The 20,274-nt window shown below is 40.6% G+C and overlaps 1 protein-coding gene and 1 long non-coding RNA gene across 2 annotated transcripts; one reads left to right on the top strand and one right to left on the bottom strand.

The window, feature by feature from the left end:
• Positions 1–7,263: 7,263 nt before the first annotated feature.
• Positions 7,264–8,507, top strand: LOC118562879 (twist-related protein 2-like). Its single transcript, XM_036135960.1, has one exon. It carries the CDS (start codon positions 7,710–7,712, stop codon positions 8,352–8,354), a length of 645 nt encoding a protein of 214 aa, XP_035991853.1. The 5' UTR covers positions 7,264–7,709; the 3' UTR covers positions 8,355–8,507.
• Positions 8,508–19,519: 11,012 nt separating this feature from the next.
• Positions 19,520–20,035, bottom strand: LOC118562887. Its single transcript, XR_004930865.1, has 3 exons — positions 19,952–20,035; positions 19,679–19,760; positions 19,520–19,541 (listed from the first exon to the last, which is right to left on the bottom strand). It is a non-coding gene; the product is annotated as an uncharacterized LOC118562887 (long non-coding RNA).
• Between the last annotated feature and the right edge of the window lie 239 nt (positions 20,036–20,274).

Below are 20,274 nucleotides of genomic sequence, written 5' to 3' on the forward strand. Positions count from 1 at the left end.
TGCCTTTAGTTTATTTTTTTCCCCCTGTGGCCACGGTCTGTTTGCTTCCCTTTTTCCAGTTATCAGTTTGTCCTTGTGCGTTCTCCTGCTAACCTGCATATGAACTCCACCCTGGTTCATTTGGGCCTCATTGTTCACACCTCCCAACGTCTTTATTCTGCATTGTCATCTGTCTTCTGGAAGATTCTCATTTGATGTTTGCGGTACATTCCTGTCTAATCCTCCCAGTGCAGTCTTTTGAACTGATTGAAGACTGGTGTATCAGCTTTTCTTTTTTTACCTGATTCTTGCCGTTGACTCTTATGTTGTTCACATCTTAATTATTTTTGGATTTTGTGCCAAAGCAATCTGTTGGAATGCTTAGTCACACCAAGCTTTCATGCATTTTACTGTCAACCTTCATGCCTTTATTATTGAACCAGTAGCTCCAAACTGCGACTTAAAAACTAACCTGTATGTTTCTCTTGCTCTCTGATTGTTTTAACAGATACATTAAGGATGTATGACAGCAAATTAACTATTAAAGACTTAGCAGCAGGTATTGCTTTCTTTTTTCCTTTGCATTATAGTGTTTAGTCATAGGACAGGTGCATTTGCTTATTTATTTTGTTGCCATGAGTCTCTGCAATAATCCTGGCTGATCATGTCCAGTTTTCTGACCCAAACTGTTACTGCTGATAAAAACAAACTGATGTTCAAGAATAATCCAGGAACCACAGATGCCCAAGCCTATTACAATCTGGAAGTTGTTGAAGTGCCATTGTGGTTGCCCACATATATAACAGGCTTAAGATCAACATGGATTGACAGGATGGTGACCACAAAAACGAAATGTCTGTTCCAACTTCGACACCTTAAAGCAGGGGTGTCAAACTCATTTTGGTTGAGGGGCTGCATACAGCTTAATCTGATCTCAAGAGGGCCACACGAGTAAACTCATTGTAAGATTAAATAGAACTAATAAATGTGGACTTGTTGTTGATTTTTATATTAAGTTAATTTCACTTTTACACAATATATTATGAATAACCTCAGCGTTTTTAAGAAAAGTATGTGCAATTTCAACAATACTTTTACTCAGTTAAACATTTACTTGTGAATTATGCATAAGAACTGATCACAGTGATTGTACAATGTTGAAAAACATTTACTCACATTTTTTGGAACTTAAAAACACTGTCCTGCATGACAAAATACATCAAACAGATAAAAAATAAGAAATTATTTGAAATTTTCCACACCTGAAGCTTAATCTGCTAATTAAAACACAGCGCCCCTCGTGGACAATATAGGAACTGCATATTTTCAATTAAACGAAGTACATGTTTTTTTCAATCATTCTCTTCCTTTTATCTTGTCCACTTGTGAAAGTCAAATCTGATGAGCTCTTTGTGGCATCTTATTGCCACATTGCCAGACAGGACACTGGAAAAAAAAAAGGGACATTTTTTTATTTTTATTTTTTTATAATGATAATGCATTTAGCCACAGGGCCGGACTAAATTGTCTGGCGGGCCGGATCCGGCCCGAGCGCCATATGTTTGAAACCCCAAAGCTTGACTGTATTTTGCGGCTGCCAACACAGACAAGCCAAATGCATTCTGGACCAAAGTTGTATGATTAAACAAGACAAAAATGGAGATTTGCACCTGATCAACATACATGCTCTCTATGAGGAATTGCTGCAAAGTCAATGACACAATGCAGGCGACTGTCCGCTGTGGCTATGAGCTCTACCAGGACTGAATGCTGGAAGTCAATGACTAGATGGACTCTGTTGGGTTTCCATAGATGGAAACACTTTCACCAAACTGTCTGGATGGTTTGATTGAATCGACTTTGTACAGGGATTTGAGATGACACGTGTTGTGAATTGGCGCTACATAAATAAAATTGAATTGAATCAACTGCTTAAGACTTGGAAAGGTTTTCCAAGAATATGGACACAGTAGGACAGCTGGTGTAAATTTTATGAAGCAAAAAAAAGTTGATTGTGTTTCTGAGGTGATTCCCGGATTCCTTCCTTGGTCCCTGCTGGCTTTCATCAACCTTGCCTGCAAGATGAATTCCCCGCGGTATTTGTGAGTTCACAAACACACGAGAATCCATCTTGCACTGCTGTAGCTTCAACCGTTTGTGTCCGAACCAAAAACGCTTTGGGCCAGTCACGTTGCAGTATTGTGCTTTATGGTAGGACATACCGGTGCAAGAAGTGTATTACTAGTAGCGGTCAAGTATGTTGGTGGTAGCATTTTGTTGAGGGTATGGTTCAGTATTAGATAGAAGTAATACCTTAATATCCTTCAATTTCACCTCTAGCCAACAGCTAGGGTTGAGCAGAACTTGGACACAACTGAGTGTTTTAACTGGACATTGAGCTCAAATGTTAAGCTTCTGGATTGGCCCTGATTTAAAGTGTAATTAAAAACTCTGTTAAAGGAAGGCCTCATCCTTTCTTTTAAGTTGAATGGCCAAATACGCATCCTGAAGGACCCCAGAAGCTCAAGGATGTCTACATAAAGCACATGGTCAAAATGCAACTTGCTCAGGGAGATTTAACCAAATATCAGTGGGGCGTACACATTTCTTTTAGGGCCTGTGTATCATTTTCATCCTGTACAGATTTGGGGAAATCCAGCATAAATTCAGACCTCTGCAAAAAAAATAAAAATAAAAAAATCCTTGTTTTTGGCTAACTATTGAAGTGTCAGCTGTTGTGCAAACCACAAGAAAGTACTGGGAAAATAAATGAATAAAAGTCAAACATGGTGAAATAACCACAGACCATTTTGAGTCTAGGACATCTGCAGTGAGCCAAACCGAACACCATTTATTTATCCATCTCTTTATTAGCATTTGGGTTATATTCTGCTTTTACCTTTTTATCCAGGTTGTACAAGGTATTTCACATTTTTACAGGATATTTCAGTTTAACTCTCTCTTTGTTCTACATTATTGTGACCAGCAGATGGCGCTGTATGTTTCTTTTTTTTTGTAACCACCATAGACAATTGATGGTTGCCACAGCTGCATGATGTTCAGGAAGCTTCATGACAGGTTTCTCAGAAAACATCTGAGCCTTTAAGCAGAAAAGAAATCTACTAGAGCTGCATTGTTTTGTCTGCTTGTAGGATTGGTTTTATGTTCATTTAAGTATTTTTTCCTCATCTCTTCTCTCTGAAGTGAGCAGATAACCCCCTGACTATCAACTCGCTTAGATGTGCGTAACGCTAGTTTAACATGGGATTCCGTATGTTGATTATTTTACGTGTAAAGTATAAGTCAGCTGGGGATTTTCTTTTGTTTTAAGTTATATTTCTAGATCCCCAGACAACAGCAACATCCTTGTCTTTGCAGTCATGTTTTTTTTTCTTATTGGGGAAAAGCAAAATGTGTTAAAACAACACCTGATATCTTGTTTTTGTTTTTCTTGCAGATCTTTAATTCTATCTTGCCTATTGGAGGTTTTTGTTTTACAATGTTAGGAATCAGATGTTTTGGATATTCGTTGTTGGTGCAAGCAGAAAAAAAGGACAAGTGTTTTAGTTTCAGTGGGATTCAAAAGAGGAGAAGTGTTGAGTAGCTGCCCTGATGAAAGCGAGCAGGATTGTAAAAAAGGTTGATGTTTTCTTTTCATTTTTAGAATGCAAAAAATCTAAAGACTTCACCTTGACCTTATATTTAGAATCGTTACAAAGTGTGCTAAGACACAGTGTGCCAGGAGTGTGATGAAAAGTTTCCTCACAAAATCAATGACCAGAAACTGTCAGACAATTCTGTAAAATATGTTTTTCTTCCTCCTGTAATAACAGTAACAGGCAGCAAAGTATGATATCAGACGCCTAATGCTCCCATGCCGTCCTTTTTCAGAAGCATCTCTTTTTCCAATTATAGACAAGCTTGCAACCACAGGCCTTTTGTTGGTTCCTTCATCTCACTGTTATGTAAAACTAGTGCCGTAATCACAGCTCTTGATAAACTCACAGAACCTGATTATCAGGATTCAGACTGTGCAAGTAAACTCTGCCTCCAAAAACTCTGCTGTAAATGCACTGAGTAACCCTGTCTGTTTCCAGGACAAAATGTAATGAAGGATGGGCAAAACCTGAAGAGAGAAAAGGGAAAGGTTTACTACCCACCAGCCATAAGATGCATTGGTTGTTTCTCAGAGACTGAACTGGTTAGTTTGCATTTTAGAACCACCTTTTGTTGCAATCTGCTAGACTTTGAATCTTTGCCCAAAAATGGCTCAGTCAGCATATTACCAAGAAAGTGTCAAAATTATTGTATGTTTTAAGAAATAAAAACAAACCTAGTTGAAACTGAAAGATTAATGTTGAAATGTCTTTGAACGTCAATTTTCTTGTAAGGCCTTGTTGATACCAGTCATTGTAGAGGAAAAACCCCAAAAAACTACACATCAAAACCAAAAGAGATTCGTAAAAACTCCCAGAATGCACAGAATGACCCACTGTCTTGCACAGCTCCCAGGAGGGAGGACTTTCACTGCTGTAATCCCCCAGCAGCTCTTTTTTTTTTACGCCAACAGCTCTCCACAGGCGGCAGCATGGAGGACACATGCAACAAAATCTCACTTGCTCAGCAAAAATTTATCTTCATTGGATCCAGAGTAAAGTACAGTTTCCTGTTTGTGTATCCAGTGACTGTACATTGGCCTAATACCCTTGAACCTGGCAGTCCAAGCTCATGCAGCCCACCATCTCTCTCACTCTCTGTCACACACACACACACACACACACACACACACACACCAGAATTGAAGTATTCTGTTAATAAACTCAAGTATTTGCATCTTACACATGTGTGCAGTAGCCTACTTGCTGATTTAAGAACATCAGATTCATAATACCACACCTCTTTTTAATATATATATATATATATATATATATATATATATATATATATATATATATATATATATATATATATATATATATATATATCCCATCCATCCATCCATTTTCAAACCCGCTTAATCCCTCATGGGGTCGCGAGTGGTGCTGGTGCCCATCTCCAGCTGTCAAAGGGCGAGAGACAGGGTTCACCCTGGACAGGTCGCCAGTCTGTCGCAGGGCAAATATATATATATATATATATATATATATATATATATATATATATATATATATATATATATATATATATATATATATATATATTTATATTTTTATATATATATATATATATATATATATATATATCTATATATATATATATATATATATATATATATAAATAATAATAATAATATGCCCTGTGACAGACTGGTGACCTGTGCGCAACCCTGCCTCTCGCCCTTTGACAGCACCATCACCCCTCACGACCCCACAAGGAACAAGCATGACAGTAAATGGATGGATGGATAATATAATATAATATGTTACATTATATGATATGATTAAAATATTTAATACATGATTAATACATTTTAATACATTTAAATTACTAGAAATTAACTGATTCACTGAAGTTGTGTCCCACAAAAATCTATGTAGCACGGTAGAGAAATAGGACAAACAGTGAATCACATGACACAGGGGAAACAATCTAAATAACCATTTAACCCAACGGTCCGAGCAAAAGGTAAGTTATCTCTTCTATTTTTCATGTTCCAACCCTCTGGGCCTCAACTGGGAGTATCATTCTAACCAATGCCACTCTAGTTAGTCATATTATCAGATTAGAAGTAGATTCTTTTTTTATTTTGAATTCCGTAATAATACTCATTCTGTCCTTGGCATCAACACTAACATTACATTCTGCAACTAGCATCTATTCCTGAAAACAAGATAACATTAGCACAGATTTTCAACCCTATTGTTGGAATTAGACCATTAATGTCTCTAATAAGCTTTTTTCTTTTGAGCAACCATGTTATGCTAATTTAAACACTTTACAATATCATTTTAGAGAAATATTACTGAATTACTTTCTAAAGTGATGCAGGTTTGATCTTTTGCCCTTTTAGTAGTTTGATTTGATGCAACATGTTCACGGGCCGCTGGGCAAGGCACTTAACAGCATACCAATCTACATACTGGTGTACAAATGTGGGCATGTAAGTGTGACCTGGTGTAAAGCTCTTTGGGTGGTCTGTGTGACTTTGTTATGAGTCACATATAAGGTTATATAGTGCTCTTAGTGAACTGTATCAATTTAATCTATTTACCATTTAGCATTTTAGTGGATACTTTCTTTTCATTCTAGAAAGAAAAGAAAGCGGGTATCTATTGAAAAGCTGGCCAAACTGGGTTCCACCAAGCATGGTAAAACAACAACAAATAAAATATTTAATAAATGCTTACCTTTGATGATTTAACTGGATGGAGTCAAATATTTCATAGTTTATTTCACAATTCACACAATACTATAAAATAAAGGCTACATTTTTCAAAAGTTCTGATGTTTCAATTTTATTCCAATTCTTATGAATGAGTGTGCATGTTCTTTACAGGTGGTTTGACTTCATCCCAGAAACAAGTAAGTTAACTTGAAAGGCCGATTTAAAGAGCCCTTAGGTGTAAATGAAGGGCTGTCTGTTTCTCCGTGCTGCCACTGTGACCTGTCCAAGATGTCCCCCACTCTCCCTTTTGTTGATCACTAGTGATAGGCACCAGGATCATTGTGGCCTGGCAGGGAAAATATTAATTTTATCCCAGCTATTACATGTTGAGTATTACAGATTAAAGATTGTTCTTTTACAATTTGGGTTTAAAACTGGGTAAAAACCACAACTCAGGCCTGTTGACCCAAGACTGAACGAACTGAATAACCCAAACTCTGTTCTTTGTGTCCCAGCAGGTTTAAAGGAAAACTTTTTACATTAAAAGGTATAGAATAGAAGACTCATCATCGGTTTCTTTTAGTTTCACCCTTTTTCTTTATGATTTTGTGCACAAAATCTGCATATTCTGTTTTTTACAAAGGACGAACACACAAAATTGGAGGGTATGTTGATGATTTTTACTCAGTTTTCACACAAAGTTATTCCTTTACGGATTTTTTTATTTTTAGCAGTCCAGGAATGACGGTGCTGAGCTGTGAATGCTCACCGAGATGGGGGGAGGGCAGTACCTTGCTGTGGAGGAAATCTGGAACCTATAAACCTCTGCAACTTCAGGGACAAGGAGCGAACGTCACAACGGTCGGATCTGGTTGGCTGCGCAACAGATCTCTCTCTCCTCCTCAACGCCTTAAACGGACCAATCGGTTAGGACTCGTTCCTCTGGTGCTCTGAAGCTCCACTGTCCTAAAATGCGTTCCAGGCCAATCAGGGATCTGAGAGGGAGGGCAGCTGAAAGATTCCCAGTCGCCTGCCTTTAAAAATGTGCGCTCCGTTTGCCGTTGTTTCACATGCTGCTTCAGGAGAATGACGTGAGAAAGTTTGTGCCTCGTAATGCATGCGTACAGAGGCTGGAATCACTGTCGGGGTTCCGCACGTGTGGGTGAAGGAAATGACATCGGCTGCTGGCTCTTCCTCTTCGGCTTGATCAGATGTACCCCAGGGAGAGGTTGCGAGGAAACTGACAACAACAACAGAAGATCAGACAAAGCAAAAGAAAGACCAACTGAAGACAAACAGAACAGAGGAAGAAGAAAGACACCTTAGCAAAACAACATCTGGATAAACGCGAGATTGAAGGACGAGGGACAATTAGAAAATAAGAAGAGGAGAAGTGTGGTTAAGCATGAGAGAGGATGAGCTGTCCAGAGATGAGCACCCTAAAGGAAGGGTGGTTCCCAAAGAGAAGCTGGCAAGACCGCTTTCTAACGCCTGCCCTGTTGTTGTAGCCACGCCGGGCATCACCGGGTGTAAACGTCCTTTGGGCTCACACACCGAGCATCACCTGATTCCACTCGCCCCCACCTCAACAGAAGACGGCGACAGGCTCAAACCCGGGGATGACGTTCAGATATACACCCCAACGGGCCCCAAAAAACTCAAAAGGAGCCCCACGCATCATCCGCCTTCCTCCAGCCCCTGCCTTTCTCCCGTACCAGGTCACAGTCCCGGAGGACTCCCCACCCTGGAGGACCCACACGCCCAGCGGACCATCGCCAACATCCGCGAGCGCCAGCGGACGCAGTCGCTGAACGAGGCGTTCGCGTCGCTGCGCAAGATCATACCGACGCTTCCCTCGGACAAACTGAGCAAAATTCAAACCCTCAAGCTGGCGTCCCGCTACATTGACTTTCTGTACCAGGTCCTGCAGAGCAACGAGATGGACAGCAAGCTGGCCGGGTGTAACTACCTGGCCCACGAGAGGCTGAGCTACGCCTTCTCTGTCTGGAGGATGGAAGGGGCCTGGTCGACCATGTCCGCTGGTCAGTAGCTGGGCCGGAAAGCTCAACGACGTTGGCAGGGAAGGATTGATACAAACCGAGCTCTTCTGTAAGGCCCATTTGGCTGTACCTCTCGATTGTTTTTGTGAATCAATCAGACTGATGTATCGTTGGATTGTTGTTATTTAAATTTTTTAACTGATTGTTGGGGGGGGGGGGGGAGAGACGCTGGGACCTACTCAAAGTATGACCTTCTTGTAAATGTGTACTCTGTTTACATCTAATCCAGTTAAGGTTTGGAACCGATAGCAGGTGAAACAGCTGGTCTTCATTCAATATTTCAGATTATAGACTATCTCTGCAGATTTCCCTCTGTATATGAAGAGATCTGCTTAAGACCTATCTATCCGCTCTCTTAGGTTCTAAAGTTAGAATGCTGGTTTCATCAGCTAGTCCCACTTTTTTCATTGAATATATAAACTTTACAAAAATATCTTTATTTACATCTGTTTCTTGTCTTGGCATATAAAAGGTACATTTCTGCAAGGTATATAAAACTAAGTAGTTATAGGGTTAAGATGAAACACTATTAAAACTGATCCTGGTCTTTTGCCTTGCCCAAATCCTTATGACTTTTCATTTTCCAGCCCTCGAATCCCCCGGCCACCTCTGAACTTGAGTAACAGTGGAAAATATAGCCGTGGGCAGTTGCCTCTTTAAAACAAAACCAGGCCCCCTTTGTGTTATTTCCCAGTTCCAAAGAGAAACTCCTGTTGAAATATTTTCCTCTCTTTTCTGGCTCCCATTTTGCTGGCATGGCACGAAGCTCTGATACAGCTGACGAGGAGGCGTAATGAAAACAAACAGTCTTTTTAAAGCCATTAATCATGTGTGTCATCATCAAAGGAGAGGCTGATGTGGCTTCCCGCTGGGGTTAGCATAAACCGTGGGGAGTGATGAAGGAGGTGAGAGCTGATTTATGCACACAAACGTGGACATGTGCATAGGTGTAGCTGTTTGCATGTACGCATTTCCTACAAATTGCATGTTTTTTCAACGAGCGACGTTCTCAAAATGCGTCCATAGCATTTGTTTGACGCCAGAAGCGTTACAAAAGTATACATCATATTTGCATTATTGAAATTGTATTATTTATTCCTTAACCTAGCTCCTATTTCGACAAGAGAACTACAAAGGGTATTTGGCTGGCAGGTTGTTAAGTTCCAAAACAAATCCATGACGAACCACTTCTTCCTCTGCTGCCAGCATGCAAAAAGATCGGCAACCCATCATTTGTTACAAGGAGAATTTTCCAACTGAGGGGAATTTTTTTTTTCTTTTTTTAATCCTGCAGTGATCCCAGTGTGGTCTCATAAGGCTTAACTTCCCTGGCATGTTAGAATATTCTAGACATTTCAAAATAACTCCTCGTCCAAAAGAGAATAAACTTAATCTTGCAAAGAATCTGCCAAAATGTTCTGAATTACTTTTCTATTAAAAACATTTTATATTTGTTCGAGCTAATTGTGTTTGCCATTTTTGAAAATTCTTTGATTTTGAGAAATCAAAAAAAAAAAAAATTCTTTGGTTCGTTTATGGCTCTGTTTGTGTCTGAGTTACCTTCAAGCAGGTATCTGGTTTGATTATATTTTAGTAAAAGTGCTCTTCTCAAATAAACTGCATACAAATACTCCCTCTATAACCTTTTCAGATTCTAAAAATCCATATTTGTGTTGCCTCTGTAACATTCTACCTATTGTTTATAGTCCAGCTGATAAATAAAATCTGATCTCTCACATGATTTGGCATTAAATGGCAAATCATTTAGGCTAAGTGTAACTCACCCAAAATATATTTTTTTAACTGTATAAACTGTTACTGTGCACTTCTTTTTACATTGTCATGTAAATTTATTCAAGCCTGCATTTTTTGCCTTAAAACTATCTTAGTGCTGCCCTCTTAGGGTTGAATCATATGGAGCAAGAGATTTGACATTGTAAAATCAAACATTGAAAAATTAAACGTTGAAAAATTGCTTGCAATGACATGGAAAAAAAGATTTGGCATTGAAAAATTAGACATTAAAAAGTCAAACATTGTTTTTCCAGTGACAGCTGAAGGAACTCTGCATTGACACTGAAAATGTCTCTCATTGAATAAAAGCTGCAGCATAAAATGAGAATATCATCATAAGTTTTTACATTCTAACAATGTTATGGCTTTTCAGTGTCTAATTTTTCAATGCCAAATCTCTTTTTCTAAATCATTGCAAGTGATTTTTAAATGTTTCATTTTTTAATGTTTGATTTTACAATGCCAAATCTCTTTTCAATGTCGCTGCAAGCTGTCACTGTTTTAGCTCTATAAAACGGTGGCTATTGCAGTTGAATTTTCCTCTTGGTTCAAACAGTAGCCTACATGCTTTCATCATCATATTGAAAAGCATCACAGTCAGACACATGGCCCAGTCACTCTAAGGAGTTTGATAGCGTTTAGCATTTGTTACTGCTTGGAACGTTAGCTCATGTTAGCAATTATACTGTAAACATCACTTTACCCCTCAGAAACTGCACCCACCCTGTCCTCCACTGCTTTTCCGTCAGGGTTAGTTACACTTTAAGTTGGCAGTTTTAATTAATGTTGTGCTGATGCCATTTTTTGGCCCCGATACCGATACCAGTATTGGCCGATACCGATACCATCTGTTTGAATTTGATGTATGTGTGTGTGTATATATATATATATATATATATATATATATATATATATATATATATATATATATATATATATATATATATATATATATATATATATATAAAGAACTGCATACTACTTTTTATTGCCTACCTGGAATGGGTGACAATAGTTAAACAAACTTTTGGCTCTCAAAGGCCAAAATAGTGCAACTTTCATGAACTTATATAACATGTATAATAGTAGTCGGGAGAGAGAAGGCTGCGTTCAAGTGACATACAAACATAAAAATCATCATGGTATTGGTGCCCTATTTGGTATCGGTGCCCTATTTGTTGGTACTCGCCGATACCGATACCACCATTTTAGTGCTGGTATCGGTATCGGTGCAACACTAGTTTTAACCAAACATTATGTTAAATAGACTAACCCTGTACATGTGTGACATTAATATGCATCCCAAGTTATCTAAACACAGGTGTGAACACACTCAAGATGCTTTGAGGACAGTCATTCTCAGACTCCCTTTAAATGTGGCATTGGACACCTGCATTAGTTGTGGTTGGTGTTGTGGACATGTCTTAGGAAACAGTGAAGGATAACCCACTGACATCGTGTGACTCCCCTCAAGCAGCAAGTTACCTGGACATTTTTTTGTTTAAAAAAAAATAAAAAAATTAACACTAAGCAAAATCACATCTTAACACGAGGTCAGAACAGGTCCAGTTTGCTGGATGTTAGCGAAGAGACTAGAACACGACTCTTGACTTTTCACAGACCACAGTTTGTTTTAGGATGAAATAAGAAATGGTAAGATGGTAAAACTATGTAGTATAAAAACATTAATGTCAGTGGGTTGTGTTTATAAGAGTTCCCACTAGAGTTCCCCACTTTGTTCACTTAAGCTAACATTAGCATTTTAGCTGCTATGCTGTTAATGTAAGCTAAATCTAGGTATGTCACTGATAAAAATGTTAATGACTTAATGTTGTTGTTCTTGCCTTCTTCTAAAAGAGTGTTTAGTGGGTTGTTTTACCCTCTTAAAACTGCTTGGTGAAAACAGTCCTGAACAATTTCCTGAACTTCTCCTTTCCGTCACAACTTGACAATAAACGCTGCAGAGATTTATTCGTCCGCCACGCCCTCTATGTCTCCTGTCTCTCTTGTTAAACGCTCTCCCCCCTTCTCCCCCGTCCTCCCTCCCTCCTTCTGGTCTCCCGTTTTTTTAACGAGGTCCCTGTGCCTTTGCCTGGCCAATCACGAACAGTTAATAACTCTGAAAAAGAGCGAGTCAATGTGCAATTACGGGGTGCTGAATATTTATAGCCTGTTTGGTCCTAAATAACATGGAATATTTAAGCTGTGTGTTTTCAGTGAAGGAGCAGCGGCCTGCTAATTGCTTCTTGGCACTTTAACAGGAATCAAATTCTGAACGTGATGATACTTTAACTTGGGAATAAAGTTCTAAAAAACTGCATTAAAAATATGAAAGAAGAAATCTGCTTTTTAGCTCAACTGTTATCTTAAAAAAAGATTTTATAAACATACCTTTACCTTTAATGTTTTCCCATTATTATATTGAACAAACCACTTTGTTCCAGTCACCTCTCTGTTCTGACCATATTTTTATTATGAGAGGTGTTAAAGCTACAGACACGTTGTTTTACTCAGCACAACATTTTGGCTGGAATTAATTTATATTCGTTTTGGCAGTGACATCAAGCATCCAGCTGGGATTCGCAAACTCTGCAGTTTGCAGGTTTTTTTTCCCCGCTGACAGCTTTCGTTGTTTTTAGTAACTGTGCAGAGTGATGAGAGGCATGATAGTACACTCCAGAGAGACGCATTAGCCTATAAAGATTATTTTGAAGCAAAACAACAATTTGGACCCTGTTTTGTTACTCGACGTTGTCAGCTTACTTTGTTTCGGTATAGTCAGGTAAAGCTTTACGGGAGTCCAATTAAAATCCCTTTCAATCAGGATGTGTGAAACACAAGTGCAAGGAGGATGTCCTGCTGAGGAGTGAGATACAGAATCATGATTACAGAACCAGTGCAGAGCTCGCTAATATTTGCAGCAGGTGGCTGAGAGAAGGATTACCCTGTATTTAGCTCCATCCGTATCCCATCAGCTGTGACCAGCTTCCTTGACCTTGGCAGAGAAACCCTCCCCCATAGTATGACGCTGCCACTGCCGTGTTTAACCTAAGGAGAGTCATGTACAGGGTGCCATGTACAGGGTACCAACATTGCTTGTGGCAAACAATAAACAGGACACCTTATAGTTGGTCTGTCTGCAGCTTTCCCCACAGGAGCTGTTGATTTCTGCAGCTGTATTGTTCGTCAGCTCATTTAGCTGAAGGTCTTAAGGCGACTGTCGTGTGCCAAGAAAGGCAGTAAACGAATCTCTTCGGTGCTACAAAATCCACCAAGGACAGACTGAAGTGGTGCAAAAGAAATGCGAGCTTGTGTTCTCTGAGGATTCAACGTTCTGATTGTTTTGGACTTTTGGTAAAATATGGAAGAAAAGAAGCACCACCAAGAGCCTGCGTTATGCCAAAAGTAAAGCATCCTGATATAACCCAAATGTCAAGTTGCTTCTCGTCCATCGGAGGGCTGACTCGGAGTTCTGCCCAAAAATCTACTGCCATGAATGAGGAGTGGGCTCGAAATGTCGTTCACAACAGTGCGGTCTCACTTTAGTGATGGTCTGGGCTTTTTCTGACATGACAGAGTCAAAAATATCACAAGGCAAAAAAGATAAAGTAAAAGATCAAACCGTTCAAGTTTTGGACCTTTGGTCAGAGAATTCTAAATATTTGAACCCTGTTAAAAACCTCTAAGTCGAAGCAGGTGGAAAAACAGAAGGTAACAAATTATGAGTGAGAATGAGTCACCATCCGTCAGGGTTTGCCGCCCGTGTCGCTATCACATTAAAGATCAAGAAATGTTCTCACATTTTTTCATCTTACAAACAAAACTCAACATGTTATTGGGAGCCGATGTGACACACCCACACAAAGTTTTGCATTATTTTAAAGTGGAAGGAAAACGACTCATGGTTTTGAAAAAAAGTTTGAAATAAAATCTGAAAATTACGGTTTGCACTTTTATTCAGCCCCCACCGAGTCAATGCTTTGTAGACCCAACTTATCTCTACACTTCTATCAGCGCTGCACATCGGCAGACCGAAATTTCTGCCCCAAATAACTCCAGGTAAGTCAAACTAAATGCAGAGTGTTCTGTAAATTAATTTTTTTCACATTGAAGCAATGTAACACAAGTGAACTCCTTGGATTAAAAGACGTTGAGCCTCTCTTCCATTTCAAAGTCTTCCAGGAATGCTTTGCATTTGGCTCCATCTATCTTTCATCTACTGTCATCAACTCTCACCAGCTTCCCGGTCCCGGCTGAAGAAAAGCTGCCCAGCACGATGCGGCCACCACCGCCCGTCACCGAGATGATGATGTGTTCAAGGTGATGTGCGCATATAGAGTTTAGTTTGCAGATTTACCGCTTCAGATTTGGTCACATCTGACAAAAGCATCTCGTGTCACATCTTTTTATGGAAAACTGCAACAGGATTTCTGATAGCTTTCCTTTCACAATGGCCTTTTTGCCACTCTGTCATAAAGGCCAAATTTAGGGCATGCACAGATTGTAGTTGCCTTGTCAACAGATTGTTCCACCTGAGCTGTGGGTCTCTGGAGCTCATGCAGAGTTACCACAGGCATCTTAGCTGATTCCCCTTGGTCTGTATATTTAGGTGGACAGCCATGTCTTGCTTGGTTTGCAATTGTACTACAGATATTCAAATTAAAGTCCTAACACTGTTCCAAGCTTCCTTATAACTGTATCCCTGACCTATAGAATTTGGTCTCTGATGCCTTAGCTGAGCAGCTGGATTCATACTCACAGGTCACTAATCAGGTGATTGCTGAAGGCACAACATTTTATTAAGAGTTCTCAAAGTAAAAGGGTCTGAATCCATTAGCATGCCACACTTTTCAGATCTTACACTGCTGCTAAACATTTAAAACCATCTATCCTTTTCTTCTGCAATTGTCTGCTGTGCTGGCCTGTCACACATTGTATGCATAGATTTAATTAAAAGTTGTGGATGTAAAGGGACAAAATGGAAAAAGCTTCAAGGGATGTAAACTCCTTTATATTGAAAAAAAAATAAAATTAAATTAAAAAGGGACTTTGGTTTTAAGCTCAAGATAATAGCCAAATATAATGCACATTTGTACAGGAATTCAAGACAATAGCACGATTTGGAGCAGAATTAATTTTTTTTTTAATCAAGAAGAAAAGGCAAGAAGTACAAAATAGACAATCTTTCTATACATACACCAGGTAAGAAATGTGAATGAAAATACAAGTTTAAGTAAGAATGAAACAAAGATTTCAATGTCATGGTTCGAGATACAAAGTTACTGTTAAGTCCAGTTAGTTAAAAACTACCAATACACATGCTACTGAATGCATCAAGGCACACGTGTGACGTGTATTTTGGTCTCAGGGTATCTATTTACAGCGTCTTTCTTTAAGAAGAATGTACAAATTACATCAGTAATGAAAGGAATTAAGAGCTGAGGCGGAAACGGCCTCTTCGTAAGAGGTACACAAGGAGAGTTTAATACGGAGCTCGCTTACAGTATGTGACGGACACTCTCGGACACCTTAATACTTGCGATCGCATGCACGAAACACACGAAAGAAGTGCACACGCAGCCACCGATCGCTGCGCATCACGCTCGACGACATTCAAGACAACTCAAGACGACACGCAGCTGCCGGCCGTGCTAGATGAGACCGGTGCAGCGTTTTGTTTCAGCGCTGACACGTCCTGCCGGGAAAATTAGGAGGAACAAAAAAAAAAAAACACAAACAGACTCGTCTCAATTCTGCAAATACAGCCAAACCTCTGCTGCGCCGAGATCCTAAATATGTTTATCTACTGTCTTTTGTTTAAAAGGGGGGGTATTCTGTTGGGAAGAATGCTTGTTTGATTACAAGAAAAGGCCGCCACCGTTTCTCTATGAGTGACAAACCGATGTTTCCTACAGGCCGAATCCCCTTCGTAACTAAACACATAAGGAGTTAAAAATAGCTCCACTGTCCTATTCGGAGTGCTTTAGCATTCCAGAGTGAAAACCTACAAAGAGAAACTATTCAGCCACACTTGCTTATAATTAGTTGAAGTTTCGAGGAGTTTCTAGAAGCCAACACTTTGAGAAGCTCCGCGCTTGTCGTCCAGAAATTACGTTCAGCCGACCGCAGCTCTCGTCTAAAACAACACCAGCACACATAGGAGGGCAACACGGGGATGCACGAAACACATTTTGACGATCTCCACTTTGCGACGCCACAACGACACAAACAAACACAATCTTGTTTCCTTAAGGTTTGGAATGCAGAGCTCCTGAACAGAGAGAGGTCACAATAAAACCATCAGAGGGTCACATGGCATCGGCTTCCATGGCAAAACTGTAGCCGTCCGAGAAGAGCAGCTGTTTCAAAGCTCAGACAGAAGATCTTCGCAGGACATAAACGTTATTAAAAAAAAAAACATTTCTTCATTAAGCAAAACCAGTTTTTTTTATTCAAAAGATTATGTTAAAAAAAGACTTTCTGAGCTGACTGAGTCATCATACTCCCAAGCATACAGTTTAGAAAAGACTGCATATGTGAAGTGAGCCTTAATCCAAAATGTGAACAACAACAACAAAAACAAACAAGCTAGACCTGTTCTCATGTCACGTCCATAAAGTAACATTTGGAGCAGGTCGCTTTAAGGCAGGTTTTCTTTGGGTCGTGTGTAGAGATGCACCGAGGGATCGGCTTGTGACTGGAAACCTTCTGATTTTAAGCTTGATCCAAACCTGAGCACCAACTGGCTGCACTATTTACAACTCGCTTCGGTGCGGAAGATGTTAAACAGAGCAGAGATCTCACAGTTAGCAACTGCCGGTGTCAAGGAGGTGTTCAAAAGTGAAGGGAAAGGAAGCACCGGAGGCAGAAGACGCTGTTTAAAAGGCAGTGAGAGTTGTGGCAGAGAAGACGTAAGTAAGTAAGTAAGTAAGCGTCTACGTTCTCTGACGGATGTTTTAGTAAATCACTAATACAAGATGCTAAAGAAAACTGAACTAACCTAGAAACAGTTTGGCCTTTTTTTTCCCCCCCAAACAGTAAAACCCTGTATTACCGAGATTGCTCTATCACGCACACAGTGTGACGTCACCTCGGCTCAAGTTATAAATAAGCGAAGAAAGAATTATATCACAGCAAGAAGGCATTGGAAAAAAACATTTTGAAGGTTTTCAATTACTGATTTTAAAGCCTTCATTAATCACACGTATCATTTACCATGATAAGTGTGATTCATTCGGGGGCGGTGGCAGGGGCGGGGTCTCTTGTTCTGGTTTAGTCCAATATTAACTGAATTTTTGAGGGCTATTTTTTTGTTGTTTTCTAGATCTTACTCCTGCAATGTCATCCACACCCCAACCTGGCGGTATGTGGGTGTCCCATCTCCTTCAGATGGCTGTGCACCGGGATGCTGGTGGCATTCAAAACTAATTTTTTTTTTACTTTTTAATCTGCCACCCTAGCCAGTTTTGTATAACGGCTAAATGAGACGGTGTCAGTGCTACAAATGGAAAATCTATCATTGCAGAAGCCTGGTACACGGGACATGTCTGACAGAATGTGGGGGGGCCTTTTCTAGCTCATTGTGCCATAGGCTGTCATTTTAAATAACCCTTTGTTTAAATTCTCCGGCGGTTATTTAGGATCCCAACATCATCCGTCATGTCAACAACGTGCTTCCAGTTTTGCGAGAGGTTTGTGTGCTCGTTTCTCCTTCTTGTCGTCCGCTTGTTTGTGCTTTGCTGATTTTTGTCCCGCACAATGTAAATATATATATTTTAGATTATTGGAATTAGCATTAGCAGGTGGGAGCGTTACAAACACCAAATTGGGATGTTGGCCACAGGGAGCTGACCGGTGCATCTCTAGTCGCGTTAAGTGCATCAACAGTACTGCATTTGTAGAACAATATAATAGTCTTCAGAGGTGCCAGGGTGGAATGATCACGCCTTTAGTCTCAAAAATAAACATTAACATACAGCATTCAATACTAGTGGTACAATAATAGTTTGCTTTGTACATGTCGGAATGCGTTTTACGTCTGTACGCAAGACAGAATAAGACACTGAACAGCAGTGGAGAAAGTAACCTCTCCTACTCTTCCGCTTTACTTTGCAGGAACTACAACTGTAAGGTATTTCGGCCTGCATCGAAAGAGCGAGTGAGGAACAATAATAAGATTTGGAAAAAAATACAACAAACGCTATTTAATCCAGATCTTCCAAAAAAAAAATTAACTACAAAGAGGAACTGTGTGATCCCAGAGCTTTGGAATTTCTTATGGTTCACATTAAGGAATGAACAGTGCAATAAAACAAGAAAGGACAATTGTCCTTTTTTTTAGTTTTCTTACTTTCTTTTTTTTTTTTTTTAAAGAAAAAACCACAGTTGTCCGTTTTGTGTCTTCATCCGCTCTCTCTCTTTTTCTTGAGTTCTTTACTGGTCTAGTGGTTAAACTGTCTCAGTATACTGTTCCTTGTTCAGTCCTCCCTTCCTTTCTTTGAAATATTATTGCGTGTTCCTCCGTGGAGTCTATGAGCCGTCTCCCGATGTCACACAGTGGGTTCGTTTAGTATCCTTTTGGTCAGCTTTTGCTTCGACTCTCCCACGCGAAGCGACGTGGCAGAAAGGGAGGACGGTTTGTCGTTCAAAGTCTCCTCACCATGAAACCTGATGCTGGGCTTTACCAAAAAAAAAAAAAAAAAGGGAACGTTAAGGCATCAAATCAGCTGCTGGTGCACAGTGCTTCAAGGAGGATCAGAGCCGATCTCCAGATCTGAAATCTGTCTGTATCAACGTGTTTTTTTTTTTTTTCTTTTCACTCCCATGCCTCTCAGCATGGATGTCAGTCAGAGGAGATGGAGAAGCCTGTTCGATAGACTTGTATTGCTCTTTGGTGAGGTTTCCGAAGGTTTCTCAGCTGCAGGTAGTGCTACAAGTGGTTACTAGCTTTGAGGTTCGGCATCATGCGTCGGCTGGTGGCTTCGAGGGCGAAGAAGGCTGAGTGGTGCGGAGGGGGTGGAGAGGGGGGGGGGTGGGGGGCCTCAGTGGCATTGCGAACATGACGGCGCCGGAAGATGCGCAGCTGGCGAGGCGCAGGCCCTTGAAGGAGAGTTCTGCGGATTCCTCTACATGGAGTCGCTGTCGTGATCATCGGCTCATCCAGGCACCTGGAGGAGGAAGGGGACACGTGTTGATATAAAGAAGCGGCGCATGAGAGTGTGCGCATGTGTTAGAGAGCCGCACCTCTTGTTGGAGATGACGCCCACGGAGAGCGAGGCCAAAGCGTTACGGCGTCGGTTTCCCTCGCAGTCTTGGACTCTGGGCAGCCACGTAAGGACAGGCCCACCGATCCGCTGTGGCCTTGATGCTCTGCCAGTACTGACCTGCAGCACACGCACACAAGCAATCTCATCAGCGCAAGTTCATCTTTCCAAACCAAACTGGGCGTAACCCGTATCCCAACAGGCAGCGCAAGGAAGAAGGGGAGAGAGCGAGACAGGTTCAGCGTTTTTCTGCTCACTTTGTATTTCTATGACCTTCTGAAGGGAGCGGACGGCGTTGGCGTTGGGTTTTGGGCGCAGAACTTCCTCTGGCATTGCATCCTGGGAGAGAAAATACGGAGTCAAAAGCAGAAGGAAATGTTTATGTTTTAAAATAATATTAACATCCCAAAACTGCTTGTATGATTTTAAAGTCACATTTCTTTACACCTTGAAGAGTTTTTTAGCACATAATATAAATACTTTAACCCAACATGGTTTGTAGAAGAACTCCATTACCCAGAATGCCTCACCTGTATACCCAGCAGTGCACTAACACAGGCTTCAGATGCATCGCAGATGGCTGTGAGGTCGTGACCTCCCTCGAGGGCCAAAAATCACTCGGCCTCCCGCGACGAGGGAGCATGAGCTGGGCTGGTCAGGAAGCCAAAACCTGCGGCACAAAGGCACCAAAGAATTCACACCAGGAACGTCTCATGTTGAAGCTTCGAGGTGACAAAAGCTGTGAGGCGAGCTGCGGGTACAAGACCAAGAGTTCTGGAAAAATGTGACAGAGCTATGGCTGCTATTAAACCCCGTCAACTTTTTTTACCCACCCTCCACAGAAAGGACACCT

The sequence above is a fragment of the Fundulus heteroclitus genome, chromosome 1 (assembly GCF_011125445.2).
Source record: "Fundulus heteroclitus isolate FHET01 chromosome 1, MU-UCD_Fhet_4.1, whole genome shotgun sequence".
Taxonomy (NCBI): Eukaryota; Metazoa; Chordata; class Actinopteri; order Cyprinodontiformes; family Fundulidae; genus Fundulus; species Fundulus heteroclitus.

Coding starts and splice junctions, on each gene's coding strand:
- LOC118562879 (XM_036135960.1), top strand. CDS start 7,710: ATGAGAGAGGATGAGCTGTCCAGAGATGAGCACCCTAAAGGAAGGGTG.